This window comes from Peromyscus californicus, unplaced genomic scaffold (assembly GCF_007827085.1).
Source record: "Peromyscus californicus insignis strain IS unplaced genomic scaffold, ASM782708v3 Scaffold_4__1_contigs__length_199733344, whole genome shotgun sequence".
Classification (NCBI taxonomy): Eukaryota; Metazoa; Chordata; class Mammalia; order Rodentia; family Cricetidae; genus Peromyscus; species Peromyscus californicus.
In genome coordinates this window covers 161,296,360-161,312,212 of record NW_026294562.1, presented here as the reverse complement: position 1 = coordinate 161,312,212, position 15,853 = coordinate 161,296,360, and the positions used below count along the sequence as shown (strand labels likewise).

General features: G+C 44.8%; 1 protein-coding gene across 3 annotated transcripts in view; it reads left to right on the top strand.

Moving 5' to 3' along the window:
• The window catches only part of Znf568 (zinc finger protein 568), a 59,114-nt gene that overhangs the window by 32,581 nt on the left and 10,680 nt on the right, over positions 1-15,853 (top strand). For 2 of the 3 annotated variants that reach the window (XM_052761786.1, XM_052761785.1), the window contains exons 7-9: positions 11,248-11,297; positions 13,800-13,923; positions 15,361-15,456. In XM_052761786.1, coding sequence (XP_052617746.1) covers positions 11,248-11,297; positions 13,800-13,923; positions 15,361-15,456 — 270 coding nt within the window. The remainder of the gene's footprint in view (positions 1-11,247; positions 11,298-13,799; positions 13,924-15,360; positions 15,457-15,853) is intronic. The other variant, XM_052761787.1, reaches the window with a different exon arrangement.

Genomic DNA, 15,853 nt, shown 5'->3' with positions numbered 1-15,853 from the left:
CAGGACAACATGAGTTTTGTCCCTGGGATCCACACAAAATAACTTGAACACATGACTAATAAACTGAGCAATTGAGCATAATATCTAAGACGTGCACCAGAAAATTCAAGACACTACACTCCTTAATACAAAAGGAAGAGGAGGTAGAAATTGATCATTTGAAAAATCAGCCAAATAGTAGTAGATTGTGATCTTGAACTATGCTCTACATGTGATCTTAAGCCAGGCAGCCATCATGAAAGCCTGAGGCTTTGAGTGTCAAGAAGCAAGAAAATTATCAAAGACTTCTGAGATCATTCAAAAGACCAAAAGAGCCCTTGAAGGGACTCTTAGTGGCCCAAAATAAGATGCCTTTGACATTAATAATATTAATGGCTGCAAATTGATGTCAGCTTAAAGTATCTAAATGTATAAAATATGAAAATCTGTACAAATCAAGTAATCTTAGAAAAACACAAGGCAAGAAATCAATATTCATCTTTTGCTGCTGGCTAGTATACCAACTCCAAACTCTGAAAATAAGGGGATTAGAAGGAAATAATTAATACACCGTCCCTTTTTTGAATATTTATTTTTATTTTTTACTTATGTGTATGTATATGTGTCTGTGAATATGTGCTATGTGTGTGCAGTGCCTGTAGAGGCCAGAAGAGGTCATTGGAGCCCCTGGAGCTGGAGTTACAGCAGTTGTGAGTTGGCTGCCCTGTGCTAAGAGCAGAACTCTGGTCCTCTGGAAGAACAGGAAGTACTCTTAACTGCTCAGCCATCATTCCAACCCCCCAGAGTGCCTTTTCCATATGTTACTGGTTACCTTTGCAGCTTCATATATGAAATGTTTGTTCTAGTCTATTGCCATTTGCATCTGTCTGTCTATCTATCTATCTGTCTGTCTATCTATCTATCTATCTATCTATCTATCTATTTATCTATCATGTGTATGTAGGTGTACATGTGGTCAGATATCTATCTATATCATATGTGTGTAGGTGTACATGTGGTCAGATATCTATATCTATTATATGTGTGTAGGTGTACATGTGGTCAGATATCTATCTATATCTATTATATGTATGTAGGTGTACATGTGGTCAGCAGACAGTTTGTGGAAATCTTTCTGTCATTTGGGTCCCTGGGCTTGAACTCGGCTTGTCAGACTCTGAGGCAAGCACCTTTACCCACTGAGCCGTGTCTCTGGCACTTCTAGTGCCCCTTTTTTATTGAACTATATATGAGTGCAGGTCCAAAGATGGCTTGTGGAGTTGGGTCTCTCCTTTTATTATGTGGGTCCCAGTGTTGAACTCAGGTTCTCAGCTTTGTGGCAAGTATCTTTACCCACCTAAACCATCTTGCTGTTCTCTTGAAAGGGTTTGTTTTTGTTTTTGTTTTTTCTGTGTGTTTGTGTGTGTGCGTGCGTGCGTGCGTGCACGTATGTGTTTTGGGAAATGGCTTAGTGGGTGAAGTGTCTGAGGAAGCCTGAAGGCCTGAGTCCAGATTCCCAGCTCCAACATCAAAAGCCATGTGAGGTGGCACATGCCTGTAGCCCCAGTCTTTGTTGGGAAACAGAGTCAGGAAGGTTCCTGAAGCTTACCAGTCTACCAGTGTAGCTAAAGTGAGCCCCATGTTCAGGAAGACAGACTCCTCAGATCAGGTGGAGAGCAGTCTAAGATACTCAAAATCAATGTCTGACCTCTACATGTGCACACACAGTGTGAGTGCCTGTACACACACATACCTTACACGCACAAATTGTGTTCATGTACAGAATTTCACCATGGGTTTTTGGCTATCTCTTGATATGATCGTGTGATGTACTACTTTAGCCTGTTGATATGATGGGTTACATGAATGGACTTCCAGGTGTTGAACAGTTGCAAATCTTGATATAATTCTATCCTGTTGGATTTGATTTGCTAATATTTTGTTCAGGATTTTTGCACTTGTGTTCAGAGAGATGTTAGTCTGTGGTTGGCTGTTTTCTTGTAATTATCCTTTTGTTCTAGGAATGACCTTCTAGAATGAGTTAAGAAACTAGTTTCTTCCTTGTTTGGTAGAATTTATTAGTGAAAGTTTCTGGGCCTTGTGCTGTTTTCAAAGTTAATAATCATTGATTCTATATCTCCTCCTCTTTTATGCATGTCTTTTTTTTTTTTTTTTTTTTTTTGGTTTTTCGAGACAGGGTTTCTCTGTGTAGCTTTGCGCCTTTCCTGGGACTCACTTGGTAGACCAGGCTGGCCTCGAACTCACAGAGATCCGCCTGGCTCTGCCTCCCGAGTGCTGGGATTAAAGGCGTGCGCCACCACCGCCCAGCTTATGTATGTCTTTTATACTTTTTTCTGTAGTTAGATTTTCTTTTCGCTGTTTTTCAGTCCTTTTTTATTTGTTTTAGAAGTATTGAAACATACTCAAGCTCCACAGACATCCTTTGTTTCTTTTGCAGTGTTTCTGACCTGTGGCGTTTCTGCTTTATTTTTGTTTAGAGTTTTCATCTTTCTGATTACATTGCCCATTTTTTCCTTGCTTTTTTTTTTTTTTTTTTTAAATTTCCCCACTAAGCCTTTAGCATGCTACTCTGTTTTAAATCCTGTCTGTTTTAACTACAATGTTCTTGTCGTACCTGAATCAGGTTTTTGTCCTTGCTCTGTTACTTCAAACTCTGGTGTTTTGTTTTTACTGTACCTTACAATTTGTTGTTGTTGTTGTTGTTGTTGAAAACTGGACATTGCTTGGCAAAAGTAACTCAGACAGACCTATAGTGATGTGATAGGTGGAGGTGGAGGGAAGCAGCCTGAGTCCTGGGAGACTCTGGGAATTTTGTCCTGGCATCTCCATTCTGAAGTTACTTTCCCTCTTTACAGTGAGTGTCCCCTGTTCTAGAACTTGATGGGGAGGGAATCATTGTGTGTCTGATCTCAGTCATCCAGTGAACTGGTACTCCGGACTTGAACTACTTCCCATGTAGTTTTTACCCAGTAGGTGGAATGGGGTGACTACAGTGAACCCCTATCCCCAGGCTAGTTAGTGATAATGAAACCCCACTAGGTTAAGCTCTTGCTTAAGGCTTCTGGGACTGGTTTTGTGAAGAACGGAGTGCTGAGGGTGTCTTTCCCCACCTCCTGTGAGATGCACAGTGGAGAATTTCTCTGGTCTCTACTAAGAACCTGGTGAGGCATCTAGAGAGCAAACAAGCTCCTGAGCCCACAGCCTGGAAAAGGCCTGTCCCCACGTGCCTTGTTCCCACTTCCATTGTTTCTTTCCGTACACCGGCCACTCCTAATGTTAGACAGGCTTGGGTTGAGGCTCGAGGTGGGGCAGAAATTTTGGAGAGAACACGTCTGTAATAAATATAATTTATTATTCCTCAGTGCTGCTCATTTCTGTTCTGTGTGTGCTGCTGAGCTAGACAGCGGCACATAAGACTGCGTGTGTCTGTCACAGGGACGGTGACAAGTGCTGCTGCTAATGGCTGTGGTGGAGAGGAGGAAACGGGCTGCACTGGTCATGAGCTCTGTCCTCCTCTTCTCTACTGGCCTCAGGTCACGGGCTTTCCATCATCTCCATGTTTAGCCTCAGTCGTGTGTACCCAACCCTTCGGAGCTGACGCCAAGCACCCCGTCTGCTCGCTGTCCAGGCGTCTCCATCCTGAGTCTTGAGCACACTTGCTCAAGAATGTAGTGACCACAGTCTGTGGAAGATGGCAGGGCAGGTGTGAAGAAAACGACATCGGGCTAGTCTCTGGTCTGCCACTTGGCAGCTGCCCCTATCAGTCATGTCTGTCGGTTTGTTCTTCCCTTTCCAGTCCCCCCAACCCTTCTCTTCTGAGAGGCTGAAACTTAGCTGCCGAGGGCAGCTGTAGTCCTACCCCAGGGATTTGTAGAGAAAGGGAGGAAATTGCGCAGTGCAGTGTTTCAGCTTCCCAAACTGAGCAATCTGTTCACTCTTGTAGTTAGCATTCAAAGTGCCGTTGGCATGCCAATCTGTGGGATGGCATTAGTCCTCTTAAAACTCGAGGCCAACTTTATTAACCAAAATGGATACAACCCCCCCTTTATATTTTAAATAAAACCCACTTTATTTTTTATCAAAAAAAAAGGAGCTCATGGTGGGGCGGGGGGCATTTCTCCCGAGACCAGGACTGACTGACTCTCAGAGTCGTACAATGACTCTGCTTGGGAACTCGTGAGCTATAGTTTGGGTTTTTTCTACCCCATCACTTGTCTTCTGTGGTTTCTGCTGCAGTCAGTTGTGACTCTCATATCTGCCTGTGTCTCAGAATTGGGAGGATAGTTTAATCTCACTGTTCTCATGGATCTGAGAGAGTGTCGGTTTTTTAAATCGGTTTTTGTTTTGGTTTGGTTTAGTTTGGATTTGGTTTTTCGAGACAGAGTTTCTCCGTGTCATCCTGGCTGTCCTGAAACTCACTCTGTAAACCAGGCTAGCCTCAAACTCACAGAGATTCTGCCGCCGCCTCCTCCTCCTCCTCCTCCTCCTCCTCCTCCTCCTCCTCCTCCCTCCTCCTCCTCGGTGCTGGAATTAAAGGCATGCACCACCACCTCCCGGTTTAAATAGGGTTTTACTTGTTAGGAGAATGACAACTTCCACGCTTTATATACACCGACTAGAAGGCAGTATTAGCTACTCTGTACTTTTGGTCTGAAATAGTCTACATGTCAGGCTGTTTGCCTGGCATTCCTGCTCTCTGTTCTTTACCAACCCTGGTCTCTGAAAAGTCTTTGTTTCTTTTCAAACTGAGAGTTTTCTTTTTAAAAAATGGAAACATTTTACATAAAGTATTAAGTCTTAAGTCTGTATCTTGAAAATGTATACAGAGGCCTATATAGAAGAGAAAGTGGAGTATTTAATCCAGTTCCCCGCAGTGTCCTCTTCTCCTTCTCTCAAAAGACTCCATTCCCCATCCAGAATCACCAGTTTCCACTTCCATCCTCATGGATTAATGTTCATGTTCTAGAGCGTCATGTTGGTGGAACTCTGCCCTGTCGGTGGACTCTGGCCTCACTGGCTCAGACACCAGGAGCTTTGGCCACATTGCTGTCTCTGTAGCTTCTTTCATTAGCAATGTCCCACAGCCAGCTTATCCCATCAGTTGTCCATGAAGAAGACTTGGGCAGCTTCCAGTTTGGGTCTAGCAGAAAGTAAGTATACATTGATGTGTGCACAGGACCTCATAAAGATAAGTAAGGATCTTCATTTCTCTTGGGTAGATGAATACTGACGTAAAATTGGCTGGGTAATGTGAAACATGTATTTATGAAAAGCCTTAATTTTCAGTGCTATTAATTCCATCTTAATAGTTTTTCTTTCTTTCTTTCTTTCTTTCTTTCTTTCTTTCTTTCTTTCTTTCTTTCTTTCTTTCTTTTTTCCTTAGCTTAGCAAGCTATGGAAATTCAAGTCACAGTGTAATTTTGACTGATGACTCCATCAGCAAATAACGGATGGTACCAGCTGCACTAGGCTTTGGGCAGAGTGTCTGTGCCAAACCCACGGTGAGCTCAGCAGCTGCTTCGGGAGCGTAACTGATGCCTGTTCCCGTGTAACTACGCAGCTGCTGCTTCTGCTCCAACTAAATATAACAACTTCGAGCAGCAGAAAGCCATTTAGTGAGGTATTCCCAATATAGTCTCTGTTACAGAGCTTGGCAAGGGCTGTGCAGTGATTGGTTCCCTCTTTTAGAAGTGTCTCTCGTGATTCACAACGCACTGTTCTTTTCTTTTTAGGTGTGAGATTTATTAAAAGTTACTAACGTTATAGCGGAACAGACAAACAGCAACATGGTGTGGGCTTTGAGCAGAGTTCAGCCCCATGTGGCAGAGTGGCTGACCCTTCTTACAGGTCTCAGAGGAAGCGGGAAGGTTCTATGCCACATGTTTGATGGGTAGTCCATGGTAAATGTTTTCAGGCAGGCCGTTCCTGGAGGTGCGGAAGAGCAAGAATCTAGAAAAACAAGTTAATACAGGACCTTTAGACACTGGTGTGCACATAGGTAACATTCTTGAGGTTTTTTGGGTTTGTTTGTTTTTTTTTAATTAGCCAGGTGAAAGGAGAGCTCACTTAGGATTTTAGTAGTTTTCTCCTGAGGTGACATCCTCATCAGGGGAGTCTTGGGGCAGTTATAGTGTGGGAAATCCTGGAGGAGAAGGGTGCTTTTAGGAAGGGTCCTTCCTCGATGGCCTCCAAGCCTGCTAATATCTAGCTACCTAACATTTTCCTCTCAAGAGTTGAGACCATAAGACCATTTAAATTATTGTAATGGACAGTGAGTCACCCTGCCTACTTCCAGCTAAAAATGGGACATAGATGTGTTGAACCTCCGTTCTTGCTGTCAGGCATTGCAGGACAACCAAGGAGATGCAGACAGATGGAGTTATGTTGTCACAGGACCATATGCGTATGGATGGGCAGTTTTGATGGACGAGAACGTGGTACTTGTGTAATCTCTTAGTCTGGCCAGGGAGACCTGCAGGTAGAGGTGCAGTGGGTTTCTTGCTGAGAGAAGCCAGGACTGGTTCCTAAGCTTGCATTTCAGGAGGCGGGTACTGACTGGGCAGCCATGTTCACTCCCACTCTGGTGGGCAAGGAGAGGGAAACTGAGAGGGTCTCAAAAGAAAGAAAACCCGCTGTTCCCAAGCAGCTGGGACTTCTCACAGCAAGGAGAGAGCTGGGAAGGAAGCTGCTGGAGAAGAGCCGCGGCCGCTGGCCAGCTGGAGTAGAGGGCTATTGTTTGTTTGGGTGGGGGTATTGGTTTGTTTTTGTTTGTTTGTTTGTTTATAATGATCGGCAGAGGGAAGGCATTTTTCAAGGCAGAAAAAGCTGTAATGTAAGAACGGTGTCCATTTGCTACTGTATGGAGTTATCCAAATATGTAAAGAGTTTGAGACCCATTACGAGCTTTTGGCGAATTAATCAGATAGGGGTAAAAAATAATCATCTTCATAATTCTTTAATTCCCTTCCTGATGTATGATAAATGTCACAGATGGTAAACCAAGGGGCAATAAGTGACCTCAGTCTTGTATATTATTAAAAGGACCAGCCTTAATAATATACTTTCTAGGGGCTCAGAGAAGAACTACGAATGGTGAGAACTCTTTTCAGGAAAAGAATCTAAGTACACCAAGCTCTTTAGTCCACTTGCTTTAATTCCCTCCTCAGTCTCTAGCTTTACAGTTCTAAACCCAAAACAATCACAGTGCTCCCCTCCAGCCAGTCACCAGGCCTGAATTCCTGCAGGGTCATAAAGGCAGGTAAGAGTTTCCTCAGGCAGTGAGTGTCCGGCTTTCTTCTACAACCTGAAAATGGAGTGGTTAAGGGAGGAGGTCAGCTGAGAGCTAACATCAGTTAACATATCAAAAAGGGAATTTATGTGCTCAATCTACATTCCTAGGAGTGGTTAGGTAAGAAGTTAGGGGTCTAAAGAGTTAGTAAGGCTGTAAGAAAGGAGGGTCCGAGCTAAATTGTGCGAAGCTATTATTTAAGGTCCACCTGACCTAGGCGGTGTCTCCTTGTGGAATTTACCTTAATTTCAGGAGATTATTATGTGGTGGTTTGGACTGTCATTTCTGTTAGTCCTTGAAAGTGGCTAAGGGAGAGATCTGATTCCAGCGCTAAAAGGAGAAGAAACGGATGGGCCTGAGGGAAGGAAGCCTTTCCTGGGGTTGTTCTCCAAATACCTGGAATGTGTATGTCCAAATAGTGATCAGTCCACACTGTTAGCAGTTCTTAGGGAAAAAACCAGTTGGGAAAACTATGAAGGCACACATGATTTTCATAACAGAAGACAGCTGATATATAACAAGCCAAATAACACCAAAAGCTCTTTGGCATTTGGCTTCCTCTGAAGGAATTCCTTAATCCCGTCAGGTAGTAGCTTTGCCATAACCAACTGAGTTCTTATAATATATTCCTGCAGGCTGTAGCACTTCAGATTAAAGGCAATAGATTCTGATCTAAGCCCTGGGGACATTCTGACCCAGTACTGGGATTTTCAGAAAAGTCCCCTCTCAACCTAGCTTCCAGAAGGTCTGGCAGTGGTGGCGCACACCTTTAATTCCAGCACTCGGGAGGCAGAGACAGGCAGATCTCTGAGTTGGAGGCCAGCCTACTGTACATAGTAAGTTCTGGAACAGCCAGAGCTGCACAGAGAAACTCTGTCTTTATAGAAAACAAACAATAAAAGGTCACTAAGACTCGGAGAAGACAGACAGCAGCATGGCAAGGGTTCTGAGGAGAGTTCAGGCTGATGATACATCTTACCCTGGAGAAGCCCTGGTCACACACAGACATCTTAGCTTCTGAATGTTTGCAACATGTCAACTTTCGTTTGTTTTGTTCTGATTTGGGGGACAGGGTCACACTATTGTATAAGCTAAGCTGGCCTTGAACTTGTGTCCCAGCCTCCCATGTACTGGGTTACACCCAGCTTTGGAGTGTTACTTTTTATTGTGTGTGTACATGTGTACACATGAGTGCTCGTGGGTGTCTGTATGTGTACCACATATGTTCGGGCAACCACAGAGATCAGAAGAGGATCTCAGATCCCTTGAAACTGGAGTTATAGGCAACTGTAAGCTGTCATGTGGGTGCTGGGAACCAAACTTGCATCCTCTGGAAGAGCAGCCAGTGCTCTTAACGCTGAGCCGTCCCTCCAGCCTCCCAAAATGGAACTCTCCTTTTGTTGTTGTTGTTAGTTTTATGTGCATCGATCAGTGTCTTGTCTGCATGTTTGTCTGTGTGAGGGTGTCAGGTCTTGGAGTTAGAGACAGTTGTGAGCTGACACGTGGGTGCTGGGATTTGAACCCAGGTCCTCTGGAAGAGCAGTCAGTGCTCTTAACAGCTACGCCATCTCTCCAGTCCCCGAAATGGTACTTTCTTAAGACATGCTATATATAGTAACTTTCTAAGGTTTCCTGGTATTCTACAATGTGTGGGAGCTCCTTAAACCAATATTGAAGATGAAGAATGAACCATTAGTGTTAACTATAATAGAAGAATCTGAGCCTGTCTGATCTTTATATCCAAATATATTACATTAAGGTTCACCCAAGAAATGATTGACAGTAGATAATGCAGTAGACAATAAAGCATGTCCCATGAGATAACTGGTGTCACTAATAGACGTGAAAGAGGACTGTCTATGTTCATACAATTTGCTGTATCAAACATAACTTGGGTGTTCTCTAATAAAAGTCAATTCTGACACTTTCTCCACTTCAGAAGCCTTTTTTGCAAGACCCAGTGGCTTTTAATTTTTGATCAACTGGCTATAACTTTAGATTCACATAACCTCTCCTTGGATTCAATTACTTCGCTCAGGTGGCTCACAGAACTCAGGTTGGGGGTGGGATTAAAAAAAAGAGAATTAGCAGAAACACAGATGAGCTTAGTAGTTGAAATGACTAAGTCTGATTCCCATGGAAAACTGGATTGCTGTTGCATGGGCCAGTAGGGGATGTAGAGCCCGGAGGCTCTCTGGCTTGTCTGTGTGTGCTCCTTAGTGGGGGGAATGAGAGCAGTGAAAGTCAGATTTGAAATGACGGTTTAGACCACCCTACTTGTAAAGATTAAGGACGTGAATAGCCCTTTAATGTCCTGAGTACCCCGAGTGTTCAAGATTATTAATAAAGTGGTGCAGATTGCTTGTTGAACGAGGGAGCTGCAGGCGTCAAGTATAACTCATCCAATTACAAACACAAAGGCTGCTAATAACGGCGTATTTTACCTTGTTACGTGTGTTTATATATTACCCATGGTTTATATATATACACATTTTTAGAAGCTAGCTTTATAACTTTTTGGGTGGGTGGTTTTTTGAGACAGGGTTTCTCTGTGCTGTCCTGGATCTCACTCTGTAGAGCAGGCTGGCCTTGAACTCACAGAGATCCTCTTGCCTCTGCGAATTCGAGTTCTGGGATTAAAGGTATATGCCGCACACCCAGCTGTGATTTACTCTTTAGGTAAAAGAATGTTCAGTGTTGTGGAACTAAATTGAAAAGTGATTAATATAGCCACTAATTAGCCAATTACTATTTATAGCCAACTGTTAGGATTGTGCATCTTCTCATTTGCATCTGTAAATTGCTAGGTAGCGAGAGTCGTGTTGTCATAAGGAGTATACATATGTGTCAGATGGAATGCTTTTATCAGACATGGCTGTTCTGAGGCCTGGTTAATATGATTTCATATACCCTTATCCTCTTGTTGGTTATGACAGACAGCATATAGGAACTGAGTAGCCAGAGGGATAGGCTGCCAGTTACAACTTATTGCCTATGGATTGAAAATGGAGCCATTAATCCTTGGTATGAAATGTGATTGGCCTCTTAACGGCGAGTGTGATGTGAACCTGGTCAGTAGAGGGGGCAAGAGGAACGCTGCTGGGCAAGAGCCTCTCTTCTTGGAACTGGTTGCTGCATTTGCTTTCTCTTGCTCTTACAGTCATTAGTAGATGTGCATGTGGGACACTCCGTGATGCCCAGCGCCAGCTGTGCCCCAGGGCATGCACTCTCCACAGACTTGGTCTACACTGGATGGATTCTGAGTCACCTCTACTTCAATCCCAACTGTGTAGAAAGCCTTTGTAGTTCCTGGTATATTTTTGAGTCCCAGCAGCAAGGACCATTACTCACTCCTTGAACTAACCCCACTCAGTTCTCCAGTGTTGTGAATGCTGTTCCCCTTGGGCTAGCTCTAGGTTTGAGGGTGGGAGGAGTTCTTGAACCCCTGGAATTCCCACTTCTCTATTCTGTAGATGCCACAGGACGAAGGCCAGCAGTGCCCCCATGTTTAGGTAGTGTCTTAGAGACAGACTTGGGCTCAGTGTAAGAGGCTTGGGCTGAAGCCAGTGGAGTAAGGTTTGCCCTCATCACAGTACTAACTGTCTGTTCTTTGAGACAGAGTTTCTCTGTGTAGTCCTGGCTGTCCTGGAACTCACTCTGTAGACCAAGCTGGCCTCAAACTCAAAGATCAGCCTGCCTCTGCCTCCTGAGTGCTGAGATTAAAGGCGTGCACCACCACCGCCCAGTGCTTTTTCTTAAGGAAGAACAAACTTACCTTTGAGACCCCGCCTCAGCACTCTAATCTGGGTCCTGAGGTCATCTTTTTACTAAGTAAGGATTAGAGAAGATGGTAGGGATGGGCCTCTGTGGTCCTCTTCAGTGCTGGGGATGGGAGATGGTGCAGGAGTGTACTGGGCACATAGTTTCTTAACCATTTCCCACCCTTTTCTTTCTCTAAGAAGCCAGAAGAGAAGGAAAGAAGAGTTTTGCATCTAAAGACATGGCCAAGGTAAGCCACAAATGCCACTTTGTCATGAAAAGCTTCTTGGTGTAAATGCTGCTGTGATTCAGGAGTCTCCTCTAGATCCCTCAGTGATTTAGAGACGAGGAAGCCATGTTTGTGGAGCAGTTTTCTCAAACCATCCTAGGGCATCCGCTTTGTACAGACCATCTGTGTTGCCAGAATTTCCGTTTCCCAGCCTTTTATTCGTATGAACAGAATCGTGCTGGTGAACCTGGTCATTCAGCAGGGAATCTGAGTTTATCTCAGTCTCATCTCTTTGCTGTCCCTTCTAGAGCCGCTGTAGTGACCTTCTCGTGTAAAATTGTAACAGCCTGTGGTGTCTGCCTGGTCTCTTCCACTCGTTTTTCCAGAAGACACTCAGCTGTTAATGTTTCCACACTGTCTTGTCTGTGTATGTGACTGGCCCTGTGTCCTGTTTTCAGTGCAGATGGCGCTGACAGAAACAACTGACTTAGGGACTTCCTTTGGGTCACGATAGTTTGAGGTTCTTCCCCAAAGTGATCTTATTGAATCCTCATCACAACCCTGTGAGACATCTGTGACTGTGTCGTTAATTCTGTTACATATTCTTTTCTTAAATAGGGTATCTGTTTCTTCTTTGACAGTTTCACACATAGAAAGTACATTGATCGTGTACATCCTCAACTTCCCCCTTCTTCCACGTAGCCCTGTGTTCCCTTCCCGGTTCATGCCTTCATGTCACCTTCTCCCCACCCCCCAACCCCCCGAGTCCAGTAGTGCTGCCTGTTGCAATGTTGACTGGTCTTGCTGGCCTGGCCTTGGGCCAGTAACCGTAGCTGCAGTGAGTCTATAAGTGCGGTCTCCATGTCTCAGCACCCTCCCCATCCTGAAGATCATATTTGTATGGTGAATTATATTTTTTATTCATTTTTATTTTATGTGTGGGTATTTTGTCTCTCTGTATGTCCTTGCACTACATGTGTGCCTGATACCCATGGAAGCTAGAAGAGGATGGTGGAGTCCCCAGAGACTGGAGTTACAGACGAGTATGGGCTGCGTGTGGGTGCTGGGAATTGAACCCTGCATCCTCTGGAAGAGAGTCAGTGATCTCAACTGCTGAGCCATCTCTCCAGCCCCTCTTGTGTCTTTGTTGACGTTGTTCCTTTGACAATTTCATACTGGTATAGAATGCGTTCTGATAACTCTTTCCCCACCCTCTCGCATCTTCCTCCCATGCCAGAGGGACAACACCCCTTCTCTTTATATGTCCCTTCCCCAGACTCGTGACCTTTGGTTTTATTGTGTGATCCATATAGTTGACCCATGGCTCTCTCTGTGACTCATGCATTGATTTGTTGTGAAACAGGGTTTTACTGTGTAGCCTTGACTGGCCTGGAACTTACTTTGTAGACCAGGATGGCCCAAACTCAGAGAGATCCTCCTCCTGGCTCTGTTTCCCCAATGCTGGGACTAAAAGTGTGCATCACCACACCCAGCTGTGAGTCTTAGAACTTTCCAGTGGTTCCCCTTTTCCTGTCATTGATTTTGAAAGAAGGACTCTAAAGTTTTTCTCAGACATTTCAGCTGTCTCGCTATTTTAGCTTCTGTCACCCGGAGTTGGGGTTGGGCGGGCCCCTGTTGTGGTAGCTTGTTGTCTCTGAATCTTTTGTGTTTCTTTGTTGTATTTGCATATCTATGGCCATGGATGTGTCCTTTCCTTTTTTAACTCTTTCTTGGGCTGTGTTGGTGTGAGGCCTTCCAAAAAGGATGCCCTCATTCCGAAGTACATTTCCTGCAGCTGTTGGGCAGGTTGGCGGGGAGACCCTCCAGTAGTTTATCACCAGGTTTAGTTTTGCCCCACCGTCGAAAACCTTTTGTATCACACTTGAGTTTCCACAGCGAAGAGACTGGGCCTAGGGGCACTGGATGGAGGGCGTGGATGTCATAGTTCTTTGGAAGGAAAGGAAGAGAGAGGGGACACAGCATGAGACGGGGGCTGTCTGTCCAGTTAGGTCAGAGATAGGAGGTTCCTGGTGAGACTATTTTAGATGTACAGGTACAGACATGAGACTTTCGTAGGTGCAGAGAAGAGGCCGGTGTGGAGCACAGTGAGTCAGCAGTTAAAGCACAGAGTTACAGCTGGGTTTAGAAGAGTGCGCAGTTAGAAAAAGGAGTTACGATACTAAAGGGTTTGACACACACACACACACATACACACACACACACACACACACACACGTGCGTGCGCTCATCTGCGGAGGAGAATGGAGACAGTGACTAGAGGGCACTGTGTGCTGGCATGGACAGTTCCATTCAGTTGAGAAACGCCACTAACAAGGACTTTATTTGAAGTCCAAGGAGCAGGTGTGCTCCGAGCCACCATGAGCACCTTTGTCTTCACCTTGACCTGTTCATATGGAAGGGTCCAGCCAGGCTTTCCAGGGAATTGTCTTCTCCACTGTCCTTTCGATTAGCTTAAGATTTTTGTCTTAACTTCACAAACAACATGTTTGTGTGTGATTTCAGGGCTTGAAGTTCAAAGATGTGGTCATTTACTTCTCTCGAGAGGAGTGGGCGTGCTTGTACCCGTCCCACAGGAATCTGTACCGGGATGTAATGTTGGAGAATTACAGCAACCTCATTTCACTAGGTGAGTTCATCTATCCACCGAAGTTCAGAACAGAACATCCATGTTCTTTGTGATGAGTGTTGTTGTTTCCTTTAGTTTTTCTGGGTGGGTGGGTAGTGTGCCTGCAGGTACGCCTGCCCACCACGAGCATGCCTGGTACCCATGGGAGCCAGAGAGGCATCAGATCCCCTAGAGTTTGAGTTATAAATGGTTGTAAGTCACCATGTGGGTGCTGAGAATTGAACTCAGGTCCTCTGTAAAAGCAGCCAGTGCTCTTAACTGCTGAGCCACCTCTCCAGCCCCTGTTGATCTGTTTTGTTTCAGACAAAGTCTGCTACGTAGCCCAGAATGGTCTGAAACTCATGACAATTCTCCTGCCTTAGCTTTACAGGTGCTGAGGTTGTAGACCTGCACCACTACCAAAAGCTTTTGTTGAGTCTTTCATGAACACTTCAAGTACTGGGCCAAATTAATAATGTTTTACACATACCACGCACACACACACACACACACAGGGGGGAGGGGGAGGGATCTTATCTTCTCTTCCCCAGCCTCTAAAGTTCACTCATTTTGATCTTAAAATATTTTTTTTAAATTGGAATGGAGAAGAGTGTGCACATAGGGATCAAAGAACAACTCTGTGGAGTCCATTCTCTCCATCTGTCTCTACATGGGTTCCAAGGATTGAATTTAGGTTGCCAGGCCCAGTTTCTCTCTCTCTCTCTCTCTCTCTCTCTCTCTCTCTCTCTCTCTCTCTCATTGAAAAGACATTTTTATAATACAATATATTCTGATTGCATTCCCCTTCCCCCAAATCCTCCCAGATCCTCTCCACTCCCCCACCCACCCAAATCCATAGCCTTTCTTTCTCTCATTAGCAAACAAACCAGACAAGGACTAAATAAACAAACAAGGAAAAGAAAAAGAAAACAACGGAAAAGCACAGGAAACCCATAGTGACACTGAGACACACATTTGCACACATAGGAAACCCTAACATATAAGTGAAAGATCCGTGTGGTTAAAAAGAAAGAACAATAAAAAGCCCAGAGGAAGCGTTTTTAAAAACTCCAGCAATGCCATTGAGTTCCTGGTGCGCTGGCCATCTGCTGCTGAGCATGAGACCTGCCCTTCAGTGTGGTTTCTACGCCCAGGGAGGGTCCTTTGGAGAAAACCCAATTTCTCCCTTGCGGGTGGTTGTCAGCTTCTGGGTTAGGAGAGAGGGCTTCTGTCCACTTCCCCTCTCAGATCTGAGACCCTGTTTTTCTCTCTTGACAGTCATGGACTTATTTTACTATAGTCTCGCTGTAGCCCTGGATGTCCTTGAACCCACAGAAATCCTCCTTCCTCTGCCTCTAGGGTGCTAGGATTAAAGGCTTGTGCTTCTGTGCCAGGCCTCCTGGACTGATGTTGATTCTGACGTGCACAACATAAACTTCCCCTTTTGTCTTTGGACAGGTCTTGCTGACACTAAGCCAAGCGTGATCTCCCTTTTAGAGCAGGGGAAAGAGCCCTGGATGGTTCTGAGGAATGAGACAAAAGAATGGCATTCTGGTGAGTGACGGTTCATGCACCTGGGGAGACCAGGCAGTCTGTGAGAAGGCAGCACTCTAGGTGCTGATGGGAAGCTCCCTGGCAGCCAAAGCCTAAGGTCTGAGGGAGAAAGGGTGTTCTAGAGCTCATAAAAATGCCAGGTGTGGTAGTGCATACATGTAATCCCTGCCAGGGAAAGGTGAGACGGGATTGCTGGGGCTTGCTAGCCAGCCAGTTCAGCATATGCCTGAGCTGCAGGCTAATGAGAAACTATCTCAAAGGATATAGATGTTGTTCCTGAGGAAGATTCTAAGGTTGCCCTCTGGCCACTGTGTGCATACATACAGGTTTCTCTTTATGCTAAATTTCTTCAATGGTAAAATTCAACAGTGAAAACTTTTAGGTCTAGGCTTTTCAT